The sequence below is a fragment of the Portunus trituberculatus genome, chromosome 47 (assembly GCF_017591435.1).
Source record: "Portunus trituberculatus isolate SZX2019 chromosome 47, ASM1759143v1, whole genome shotgun sequence".
NCBI classification, from domain to species: domain Eukaryota; kingdom Metazoa; phylum Arthropoda; class Malacostraca; order Decapoda; family Portunidae; genus Portunus; species Portunus trituberculatus.
This window is the reverse complement of record NC_059301.1, coordinates 24150550-24163049: the sequence shown is the minus strand read 5'-3', so window position 1 is coordinate 24163049 and position 12500 is coordinate 24150550. Positions and strand designations below refer to the sequence as shown.

Below are 12500 nucleotides of genomic sequence, written 5' to 3'. Positions count from 1 at the left end.
TGTGATATTTGCGACGAGAGAGAGAGAGAGAGAGAGAGAGAGAGAGAGAGAGAGAGAGAGAGAGAGAGAGAGAGAGAGAGAGAGAGAGACTCGTATTCAGAAATCCTTTGCTCTCTCACAACTATTTTCAAAGGTCACTGAGATGATTAGCGGGGGTTTCAAGAGAGTTTTTCCAACATACAATGTAGAAATCGTGTCACTCTGCCTCTAGAATCATAGAAAAGCACCATAAAACACTCATGTAAATTTAAGTAAAGCCTTTTGAAATAATGGAGATGAAGTACAGAAGTGTTTGAGAATATGAGCTAAAGATACACACACACACACACACACACACACACACACACACACACACACACACACACACACACACACACACACACACACACACACACACACACACACACACACACACACACACACACACACAAATTCTTCTAATTTTCAGTACTCATTAGTATTATAAAGAAAGATAATATTTCTATTAAAAAAAAAACAAATATATTCCATGTCCTTTATCACTATCGTCCTTGAAAATTTTGGCAGGAAAGAGAATATTCTGTTAGCCAAAGAAAGAAGTAGTGAAGGGGATGAGAACGAAAAGCTATCAGCCTCAGAGGGAAAGAAAGCAAGGAAGGGAGGGTAGGAGAGAAATTGACGCAGAGAAAACAATTGTGAAAGAGGAGCAGGAGGAGGAAAAAGGAAAGGAGGAAGAGATGGTCCTTCGCTTCGCTGAGAGATTGTAGAAAAGGAAAGGAAGAGAAGAAGAAAGATTTGGAGGAGGAGGAGGAGGAGGAGGAGGAAATAGGAAGACCGTGGCTGGAGGGAAAGGGATGAAGAGAGAGAGAAAGGGAATGAGAAGAAGGAGTAGAGAAGAGAAAGAAATAAGAAAAGGATATGAAAAGGGAAATAGGTGAAGAGAGAAAGGGAATTAGGAGAGGAAGTGGATGAGAAAAAGAAATAAGAAAGGGGTATATATAGGGAAAGGGGTGGAGAGAGAAAGATGATGAAGAGAAGTGGAGAGAAAAAAAAAAGAAAGGGATGTAAAGAGGAAGAAATAAGAAAAGACTGCGAAAAGGGAAATGGATGGAGAGAGGAAGGAAATGAGAAAAGGTGGAGGTGGCTTGTGTGTGTGTGTGTGTGTGTGTGTGTGTGTGTGTGTGTGTGTGTGTGTGTGTGTGTGTGTGTGTGGCTGGGAGGTGACTGTGGGCCCGATAATGTCTATATCTTATTCGACATTGAAAACAGTGGCTGGATGGAGGAGCGTGTTTGGCTGGATGGAAACTGTGTTATTCCGTGGGATATTTTTACAGCTTGCCACAATCCTCTTTCCTCCCTCACCAATTCAATTTCTCTCTCTCTCTCTCTCTCTCTCTCTCTCTCTCTCTCTCTCTCTCTCTCTCTCTCTCTCTCTCTCTCTCTCTCTCTCTCTCTCTCTCTCTCACTGTTTGATCTGCTGCAGTCTCTGACGAGACAGCCAGACGTTACCCTACGGAACGAGCTCATCATTATTTCCGATCTTCGGATGGTCTGAGACCAGGCACACACCACACACCGGGACAACAAGGTCACAACTCCTCGATTTACATCCCGTACCTACTCACTGCTAGGTGAACAGGGGCTACACGTGAAAGGAGACACACCAAATATCTCCACCTGTATGTGTGTCGAACCCCGGTGTGTGTGTGTGTGTGTGTGTGTGTGTGTGTGTGTGTGTGTGTGTGTGTGTGTGAAAATAGCGATGATGATGATGATGATGATGATGATGATGATGATGATGATGATGATGATGCTACTACTACTACTACTACTACTACTACTGCTGCTGCTGCTGCTGCTGCTGCTACTGCTACTACTACTACTACTACTACTACTACTAAAGAAGAAGAAGAAGAAAAAAAAAGAAATGGTGTCGTAGAAGTAGTAGTAGTAGTGTATTAGTAGTAGTAGTAGTAGTAGTAGTAGTGTATTATTATTATTATTAGTAGTAGTAGTAGTAGTAGTAGTAGTAGTAACAGTAGTAGTAGTAGTATCAGTAGTAGTAGTAGTAGTAGTGGAAGTAGTAATATTTTGTTTTCTCTTCTGTTTTTCGTTATTATTTTTTTTTTTATCCTGGAAAAGCATAAAGTGAAGAACGGAAAGGAGAAGGAACCCAGAAGAAACAGGAGGAAGAGGAGGAGAAGGAGGAAGTAGGTGGAAGAGGAGGAGTGTAAAAGGGAAGAGAAGGAGAAAAAAATGAAAGCTGAAAAATAATACTGAATCAATGCTGACCTTGATGAGGATTTGGACAGATCGCGTGCACCAGACAGCTCCTTCCTGTGTCCTCAAAACACACACACACACACACACACACACACACACACACACACACACACACACACACACACACACACACACACACACACACACACACACGGTTATGGTATTGCTTGAGGGCTTACCTGTGGCTGAGGCTGACATAGAAAGAGGAGGAGGAGGAGGAGGAGGAGGAGGAGGAGGAGGAGGAGGAGGAGGAGGAGGAGGAGGAGGAGGAGGGGACACTACAGAAGAGGTGACATTGTGATTATAACTGCTTATCATTCTTGAAGTACTTATGAAAATACTAAAGATTTCTATGTAAATATTACTTGCAAGTCGAGAGAGAGAGAGAGAGAGAGAGAGAGAGAGAGAGTTGGACAGGTTGCCTCACTCAATTTTCTCTTATCCTATGCCCACTTGTAGACATCCTTTTACTCTCTCTCTCTCTCTCTCTCTCTCTCTCTCTCTCTCTCTCTCTCTCTCTCTCTCTCTCTCTCTCTCTCTCTCTCTCTCTCTCTCTCTCTGGGGAGGAGATAAGGGGAGTGTGGGAATGGGGGTTTCTTTTTAGTTTTACCAGCTTAGCTTCTTTCTCTCTCTCACTCTTTTCCCCTCCCTTCCTCTTCGCCTCTCCTCTCTTCTCTGCCTTTCAGCTCTCCCCTCGTCCCTTCCCCTCGCCAGTAGCCTGCAGCCGTGAAGGAACAGACGCCTTGGTGGAGTTCTCTGGTAGCACTATGAAGGCACTTTCTACCTCTTTCTCCCTCTCTTTTTCCTTCATCTTATGACCAGAAATGTATTTTTTTCTTTACCTTTCTAGTTTTTTTTTTTTCGTTTTCATGTTTTTTTTTCTCTTGTATGTGAGATTGTTTTTTTTTTAGTTTTTTTTCCTGATTATCCGATTTGTTGTGGTTTATTTTTTTTTTTTTTTTTTTTTTTTTTTTTTTTTTTTTATGTGTGGTGTTTATATTTGAGGATCTTATTCGGACCTTGTCTCTTCTCTCGTCTTCCTTGTCTTTGTTTCTCATTAAAGTGTCAGTGCGCGAGGATGGTCAGGTTTATGAAGGAGGCGTAAATGCTTCTGATTTACATATGAATCGTAATTTATCTCTTATTAAGTGCACCAGTCCAGTTAATTTGGTTCAAAATTCGACTAACACGCTGGCCTAATTTCCACCGTGTTTTGGGATTTTTTTTTTCTTATTCTTTATCTAAAATCTTCTGATCTGCCAATAATCTGTGAGTTATTTGTCTTTTGATAGCGAATGTCACCAGTCACCAGACCAGAGGAGTTTAGAATATGGAGAAAATATGAAGCACAGTGGAAGTCAATATAGAATGTCACTGGACTCCTGACCACGACTGTGCTACATTTACAAAGGGTATATTTATACTGGAGCGCAATATTGTAGCACGGAACGAACCCCGAACATTAACAACTAAACTCTAGAAGGAGAAAAATCAAACTTTTGTTAAATTTTCTCATCAGTTAAAGAGAAAATTATGAGGCGACATGATTCAGGTCTTCCAGGTGATTAATAACTTTGGATGGGACGTTCGCTGAGTGGAAAAAAGAAAATGATAAATTGACTATAAGTAATCATATGCCCTTGAAGTTTGAACACTGCATGGCGGAAGTCTTTGAATAGCTTTCCGTCAGATGTTATTTTATGGCTCAGTAAAATATAGGTTGAGGAAAAAAGCAGTATTCACATGCATGAGTAATATGAATGATCGCATTAATGTATCTGCTATTTCCCTTTACCTCCTCATCACTGGCGAAAAAAAGGAGAAAAAGCTGGTAAATATAGGAAAGCGTGATTACTGTTAAATACTCGTCGTTCTTCATAGAAATGCAATTAGTATGAGCTTATCACTTTTTTTTTTTTTTTTAACTCGCCACTTCATTCATGCATTTAGTAGAGTCCTTTAGTGCATCTCCTATTCGTGTTTTATTTTTTGGGGGGAGGAGGATTTGTGATGGCTATATCCAATTCTTTCCTTTCCTTGATACATGAAAAGAAAGAAACTACAACATATGGAAATGGTAAAGTTTCTGTAACCTTATTTTCTGGTGTTGTTTTCCTCCTCCTCCTCCTCCTCCTCCTCCTCCTCCTCCTCCTCCTCCTCCTCCTCCTCACTCAGTATTCCTGGGGTGTTTTCCTGCGGGTCCTCACACCAAAAGGCGGAAGAGATCCCTGCTGACATTAAAACCATCTCAGGTGGATCAGTGAAGGTTGGGTGGGGAGGCTTTGGCTGTTTGTGGAAGGGCAGGGAGAGGAAGGGGAAGGGTGGGGATGAAAGCTTGGGCATGGAGAGAAGTAAAGGGAGAGGGAGAATTGAGCAGGAAGAGGAGGAGGAGGGTTGACCTGAGTCGCCCACTACAGCTGTGTAAATATTTAGGCTCTCGTCTCCCTTAAGCACGTCACGACTAAAGTGTCTCTCCCTTCGTCTCCCTCACTACTACTCCCTTCCTTCCTTCTTTCTTTCCTTCCTTCCTTCCTTCCTTCCTTCCTTCTTTCCTCCTTTCCATCCTGCTTTCCTTCCTTCCATCCTTCTTTCCTTCCTTTTTTTTCTTTTCCTCCTTTTCCTTGCATTTCCTTTCCTTTTTTTCCTTCGGGCTTCATACTTTTCTTCGTTTTCTTCCTTTCTTTACTTTCTTTTTCTTTCCTTCCTTTCTTTCATTCCTTGTATTTTTGTACACTTCACATCCGTCCGCGTGTCTTTTCTTCCCCTTCTTTCAATCCTCTCCTTTTCTACCTTTCTTTGTTTCGTAGACTTTTTTTTTTCGACCATTCCGTTTTCTTTTTCTTTTTTTCTACCATGTGGGCTTTTCACGGGAATTTATGGGCTAAAGGGGATACTTTTTCGGGTACCTCCTATCTCAAAGCCCACCCGCTAGGAAACCGTTGCCCCGAGTGAGAAAGCCCAACCTACACTCGGACCGAGGACATAATTCGAACCAACCCGTGCGCTTAGAGACCCCTCGGACCCCAAAGCACGCATGGTTCCACTGTACCACGGCGGCCCCTTGTCTACATTGCATCATTCTTAGGTTTTCTCTCGTTATTCTATCTTTCCTTTTGTCTTTCAATTTCCACTTTACTCTCCCTTCCTTCAGTTTCACACCGTAGTTCTCTTTAATTATTTATCCCTATTCACATCTTCGTTCTATCTACTGCATTTCTCCTTCCATTTCTCCTTCCATTTCTCCTTCCATTTCTACTCCTTTCTTTTATCATCCAACTCACCCTCACAAACAATCACAAACGACACTAATTAATTCGTAAACTTTCCTCAAATTACTACCATGTATTTGTCCTTTCCATTGCTGTATCCCACGCTGTCATTAGAAGCAAATAAAAATGCACGCTGCCTAATGGACAGGTAAATGGGAACTTAAGTCCATGAAAAGTGCAGGTGTGCTAGCGTGGGGAGGGAACACACGGAAGGGGAAGATGTTATAAGATGGATTCAGGTAAGGAGGGAAGGAAGGGTGGATCTGCTGCAGCTGTGAGAGAAGAGAGTAGTACGGGAGTTATGGATAGGGTTTTAATCCCTTCAGTACTTGGACGCATTTTTACCTTTAGTTTTGAGTGTGGTTAGACGATTTTATTTTTATTAGGAAGGGTTTTTGGAGGTCAGAAGATTAATGGACAGAGTCTTCACTATTTTAATCCCCACATCATTTTCCGAAGCTGTTTAAAATCACCAAATAGTAGGCAGAATAAATGTGAAAGCGTGTCGTGGTATTGAAGGGGTTAAGTTAAGGACATGGGATAAAGGAAGGAAGGATACATTCTCCCAAGTTTAGGATAACTGTTTTGACTTCACTGTTTGGAGACTGGTAACATCAATGGGCTATTTTTTTTTTTTTTTTCAGCTCTAGTACTCGCTGACGATGAAATTACTAGTAACTTGCGTAGAGAGAAAAGTGGAATAGAATGCACTGATGAAAACATAGACAAGCTGTTGAGTGAGGATTGCAACGTAATATCTAGTCAACTTTCTGGCCGTGTTTTTGTTCCTTCAGTTAATATGTGTGTGAATATATTTGTGTATGTATATAGTTTTGTTCATCTTTTTATTCATCTCTATTTTCTATATCTAAGAGGTGACTGAAAACAAGATAAAGAAAATTGAAATGTTCTAGAGAGAGAGAGAGAGAGAGAGAGAGAGAGAGAGAGAGAGAGAGAGAGAGAGAGAGAGAGAGAGAGAGAGAGAGAGAGAGAATCATACATAGAGCAAAGCACGAGGTAGAAGCATGAGTGGATACTGGGAATGAATGTACTAGTATGTAGGAGGAGAAGGAGGAGGAGGTTAAGGAGGCTGAGATCACTAAAGTAGACAGGTTTTACAGGAATTCTTAAGTACTTTGCGGTTTTAAAGATACGAGGCAGTAAATTTCTTCATTGTTGGAATATGCGAGTCGCATGTTGCTTAGTACGAGAGAGAGAGAGAGAGAGAGAGAGAGAGAGAGAGAGAGAGAGAGAGAGAGAGATAAAGTGAGGTTTTATAATCGAATGAAGAGATGATAGCAAAGAATAGCATTGAGGCGCGGGATTATGGGGATTAGACAGAGAGAGAGAGAGAGAGAGAGAGAGAGAGAGAGAGCATGTCATTTCCAGTAACATTTTGATGGCAACGCAGGTGAAGATGACGTTAGGCTATTCTGCCCTCCAGCTGTGTGGCTGTGCGTGGGCGCGTACAGAAAGACCTTGGTGACGGGGAAACACACACACACACACACACACACACACACACACACACACACACACACACACACACACACACACACACACTGGCGGCGTCCCATCACACTAACAAATATTTACCTGCCTCGCCGTGCTGTGGGGGAACGAATGGCGGTACCCCCGTGAAAATTACCAACGGCGCCACCAAAATAGCGGCCCGTTACGTGTTGACGCTCCGAAATTAACACTCTACCAGACGCCGCCACTGCCGCGATGCCACACCGCCCTGCGACGCCTATCCTACCCAGCCCCACCTCGACCGGCCCCGTTACCCCACTGTTTATCGTCATTCCCGGCCTGAATACTGCTACGCTCCATCACGCTTCACGCAGCACACGTGGCAGGCTCCTCCTTGTGATGGTGTAGCGTGTGCATAGGAGTCATCAGCGCTTGTTTACCTCTTGTGACAGCCCGGGGGATTAAGAGAGAGAGAGAGAGAGAGAGAGAGAGAGAGAGAGAGAGAGAGAGAGAGAGAGAGAGAGAGACGCAATAAAGTTATATATCAACGGCTCCTGGATTGTGAGAACGCTATCTCTCCTACAGGGAATCTACTTCGAGCCAGAATATGGCAATGCCACTGGTTCTGAGAGAGAGAGAGAGAGAGAGAGAGAGAGAGAGAGAGAGAGAGAGAGAGAGAGAGAGAGAGAGAGAGAACCCTGATATATGATAACTATTCTTTAATGAAGTTTTCCTCTCAGCAAGGTATATGTTATAAAAAAAAAATTGTAAACCTTTTTATTTCCTTCTTTATTTTTATTTTATTTTTATTCAACTCGTTCAAAACTGAAGCCTCGAGACCACCATGTGTAGTATCGGAGCTTCGTTTTTTGGGGGGAGAGAAAGGAACATGAGGCAAAAGTTGAAATCAAGGGAAGATCATAATTTTTCTCTACCCTCCCTCCTCCACTCTGTACTCTTCCTCCTCCTCCTCCTCCTCCTCCGTGTGCCCTGACCCCTTCCCACCTCCTCTACTATGAAAGTACGTGGCTGCTATGACCAATTTGAATTACATCTGTGTGTATCTCGCGTGTTGTTGTTCTTTTCCCCTTTTTTTCTTTTTTTTCATTTTTTTTCTTTTGCTTTCCTTTTTTTCATCATCATTGTTGTATACCAAGGAGAGAGAGAGACTCAACTCTTCTCAAGGCTTTACTTAGCAGTAATCAGAGCTATGTACAAGACGAGTAGCTGGAGTGAACTGATCCCAGCATTAATCCAGCACAAAGAAGTAAACTAACATGAAGCTTCACATACATACAAGTTCGAGATATCGAAACAAAGAAACATAACAAAATGAAACATAATGAAACATTACAAACCCTAATGAAACTTCAAAACAAAGTGTGAACCCAGAAGAACCCCGAACGACAATTGTACATAAAAGTATGTAAACACCACATTTTCCCCCTCTTAATGAAGTAACCTCACTCACACACATACACAAACATTTCAGAAAGCACTAATATCCTAATCTATCGGGAGGCTTCCTAACCCTGGTCGAACGCCTCAAAGGTTCGACTCTAGTAGGTGAGGGTGGCAGAAGAGTTTCAGCTGTACAGTCATCTGTGATGCCCTTAGACTCCTTGTTATCAGGCGTAGGGTAGTTGATCCTCCCAGAGTCTTGATCGGTAGTACACTCATCAGAAGTGGGGTCACTGGTACGTGAACTGGTAACTCCGGCGGTCTCCTGCTACAGGGCACGTGAACTGGGTTTGGATCTCTTGGAGTAGGAGCGAGATCCTTAGTGGAGACCGTAGATTGTCGTCCGTCCGGGTAGCGTATATGGGCATAATGAGGTGTCGCGCTCTCAAGGTCGACCTCTTCCACTAATGGATCAGATTTAGAGGTGCGGACGAATTTCCGCAGCAACACTGGTCCGGGCGACGTAAGCCAAGATGGTAATGAATGACCGTTAAAAGATTTCCTAGGGAAAGAAAATAGTCTTTCATGAGGGGTTTGGTTCGTGGAAGTACAAAGCAATGACCGGATAGAATGGAGTGCTGAATCTAAAGCTAATTCCCATTTACATTCTGGATATTTGAGAGACTTCAAAGCCAGGCGTACAGTTCTCCATAAGTTACCAACTGTTCTCTCACACTGTGCATTACCAGTAGGGTGATAAGGGGTAGAGTGAGTCATTACTATGCCATGATTCCTTAAGAATTCAGATACATCTTGAGACATAAACTGAGCTGCTCTGTCAGAATGGACTGAAGAAGGACAACCAAAAATAGAGAATAGCTTATGTAAACAAGAAATTACAGTTAGAGAAGACATATCAGAACAGGGGAAGGCAAAAGGGAATCTGGAGTATTCGTCAACCATGACAAGTAGGTATTTATTCTTAGTACAGGATGGCTTTGGACCTGTGAAATCGATGGAAATGCGATCAAATGGTTGCATAGCACGGATGAGGTTACTGTCGGGAGGTCTATAGAAGTTAGGCTTTAGTTCAGCACAAACAGTACACTGATTACAGACTTTCTTTACGTCCTCTAAAGAGAAAGGCAAGTTCTTAATCTTTACAAAATGATATAACCTAGTGATTCCAGGATGGCACAATTTGGTATGTATTTCTTCCAGGAAGCAGAGCTAGCATTAGTAGTTATAGAGCACGCACGCGATAGAGTGTCACATGGAGCATTTTCTGAGCCGGGTCGGTACTTGATATCATAAGTGTATTCGGAGAGCTCAAGACGCCATCTTAGAATTTTATCATTCTTTATTTTTGATGTGTGCTTCGAACTGAACATGAATGAAATTGCTTGTTGATCAGTGATGATAGTGAATCTCCGACCTATAATGAATAGTCTCCATTTACGCACAGCTTCTATGATAGCTGTAGCCTCTCTCTACCGCCGGTTGCAATCTTTCAGAACTGGTCAATGTTCTAGAAAAGAACGCTACTGGTCGACCTAGTTGGGAAAGGCTGGCAGCTATAGAGACGGATGAAGCGTCTGTCTCTATCTGAAATGGCAAAGTCTCGTCAAAAGCAGCAACAGAGGCTTTGCATATGTCTTCCTTAAGTGCGTTGTAACAGTTAACAGCCGCTGTGCTAAGAGGGAATGATACATTGTATAAGAGTGGCTGAATACGCTGAGAGTAATTGCGGATCCATATTGAATAGTAAGAGAACAGTCCAAGGGCTCGTTTAAGAGCAGGCTGATTATCGGGAATGGGTAGTTCTACTAGAGGTTGTAAACGATCAGGATCAGGGCGGAGGCAACCGTTAGATATACTGTATCCAAGATAGTTAATTTCTGTACGACTGTACTGACACTTATTTGAGTTTAAAGAAAGGTTATACTTAGAGACAGCTTCATTAAATCGCTGTAGATTCCTGTCATGGTCTTCCTGTCCTTCTCCACATATGATTACATCATCGATGTAAGCGTACGTCGCTTCAATCCACAGTCTGCTATGATTGAATCCATTATTCTCTGGAAAACAGCAACAGAGTTAGTTAAGCCAAAAGGTATCCTATTGAAATGGTATAACTTCCCATCAGCCTGAAATGCTGTGTACTGCTTTTCAGAATCTCTAAGTTGTACCTGGTGGTAAGCACTCTTGAGATCAATTTTACTGAACACTCTATACTTGGCCATTTTGTGTACTAGGTCATGTATTCGGGGCATTGGGTAAGCATCAAGCTGTGTAAAGCGATTTATTGTTCTTGAATAATCTACTACCATGCGTCTTTTGTGTCTTTCGTCACTTGTAACTAGGACTTGAGCTCTCCATGGGGATTGACTGCTTTCTATAACTCCTTTTGTAGTAAAGATTTCACTTCCATATGAATAAAACTCTCGTCATCCTTTGAAAACTTACGGGTTGGCGTAGAGATAGGCTTAACATTGTGAGCGAGATTAGGGAACAGTGAGGGTGGATCGAGTTTCATACAAGCTACACCACATACAGTTAATTTGGGTAAGGGGCCACTCAAAGTAAATTCCACTGACTGATGCTTTTCCATGAAGTCTTGACCCAAGATAATCTCTGAACACAATTGTGGAAGTACAGCCAATTTGATATGAGGATAATGATTGTCTTTCACTGTTAGATCGACAAAACAGTGGCCCAATGTAGTGGAAGTTTCACAGCTAGCAAGAGTAACGTCAGATCGTGAAGGATGCACTTCAATGCTCAAAGCTTTAACTACTTTAGGATGGATAAAGCTGATAGTACTGCCACTGTCAACGAGGGAATTCACCATTAAGCCATTAGCACTTACAGGAATGGTGGAACATCGAGGAGTACTAACAGAAGCCAGTACTGGAGAGTCATCTGCAGGACTATGAGCACAGTGATCACAGCGTTGGGCGAGTGATTCCGAAGCCAGCGCCGCAGCAGCAGAAGTAGAGGAGATCCTTCTTGATTTCCAACCATTTCGCGACATGCAGACTTTGGCGAAGTGTCCCGTCTTGCCACATTGTCGACACTCAGATTGACGAGCAGGGCAAAGAGACCGAAGGTGTCTCCTACCTCCACAGAAGTAGCACGTTCCAACCTTCGAAACAGCAGCAGCAGCAGCAGAAGTTTGCGAGGTAGGGCTGAGTGGCGTAGCAGAGACGGCATCAGTAGTGGCGATAACGGGAGCAGCAGTAGGTAGACTCCCTGGAACAGTAGGAGACGAGTATTCTTCAGCATTGCGTTGGGCAGAGTCGAGGCTTCTGGCGAGTTGTATGGCTTCGCTAAGAGTCAACGAATCCTTCTCTAGCAGGCGTTGGCGTATGTTAGGAGAGGTAAGGCCGGTGATGAAGGCATCGCGAACTGCTTCTTCAGTATAAGTGTCAGCAGTAACTTGCTTGAATTCACAGTCCTTGGAGAGGATCTTCAGGGAGTGGACGAAGGCGTTGATGGACTCATCTGGTCGTTGACTACGAGTAGCCAGCTGATGTCTAGCAAAAACCACATTCGTAGGCTTCACATACACAGTCTTCAAAATATCGATGGCTGCAGCGTATGTAGTACAGTCTGATATGTGAGAGTAAGCTTCAGGCGCGATGTAGTTGATCAGTAATTTCAGTTTGTCTGGCGCTGGTGTGATGGAGTCCACAAAGTTAGTGAAGGTGCGGAGCCAGTGCGTCCACTGTGCAGGAGTGGTGTCACGGGAGCCTTCAAATCTTTCAGGACGTAGCAACCTCTCCATCTCCAGCGATGTACTGCTAAGTAAATTGTTGTATACCAAGGAGAGAGAGACTCAACTCTTCTCAAGGCTTTACTTAGCAGTAATCAGAGCTATGTACAAGACGAGTAGCTGGAGTGAACTGATCCCAGCATTAATCCAGCACAAAGAAGTAAACTAACATGAAGCTTCACATACATACAAGTTCGAGATATCGAAACAAAGAAACATAACAAAATGAAACATAATGAAACATTACAAACCCTAATGAAACTTCAAAACAAAGTGTGAACCCAGAAGAACCCCGAACGACAATTGTACATAAAAGTATG

General features: G+C 42.9%; 2 protein-coding genes across 4 annotated transcripts in view; one reads left to right on the top strand and one right to left on the bottom strand.

The window, feature by feature from the left end:
- Window positions 1-12500, top strand: part of LOC123520860 — a 1438509-nt gene that overhangs the window by 920499 nt on the left and 505510 nt on the right. The window lies entirely within an intron of this gene.
- The window catches only part of LOC123520861, a 3807-nt gene continuing 4 nt past the window's right edge, over window positions 8698-12500 (bottom strand). The window contains exons 1-2 of the mRNA XM_045283507.1: window positions 11275-12500; window positions 8698-8967 (exon numbers count right to left, since the gene is read on the bottom strand). The exon at window positions 11275-12500 is cut by the window's right edge and continues 4 nt beyond it. Of these exons, the coding sequence (XP_045139442.1) occupies window positions 8956-8967; window positions 11275-12192 (930 nt within the window). The 5' untranslated portion in view covers window positions 12193-12500 and the 3' untranslated portion in view covers window positions 8698-8955. The remainder of the gene's footprint in view (window positions 8968-11274) is intronic.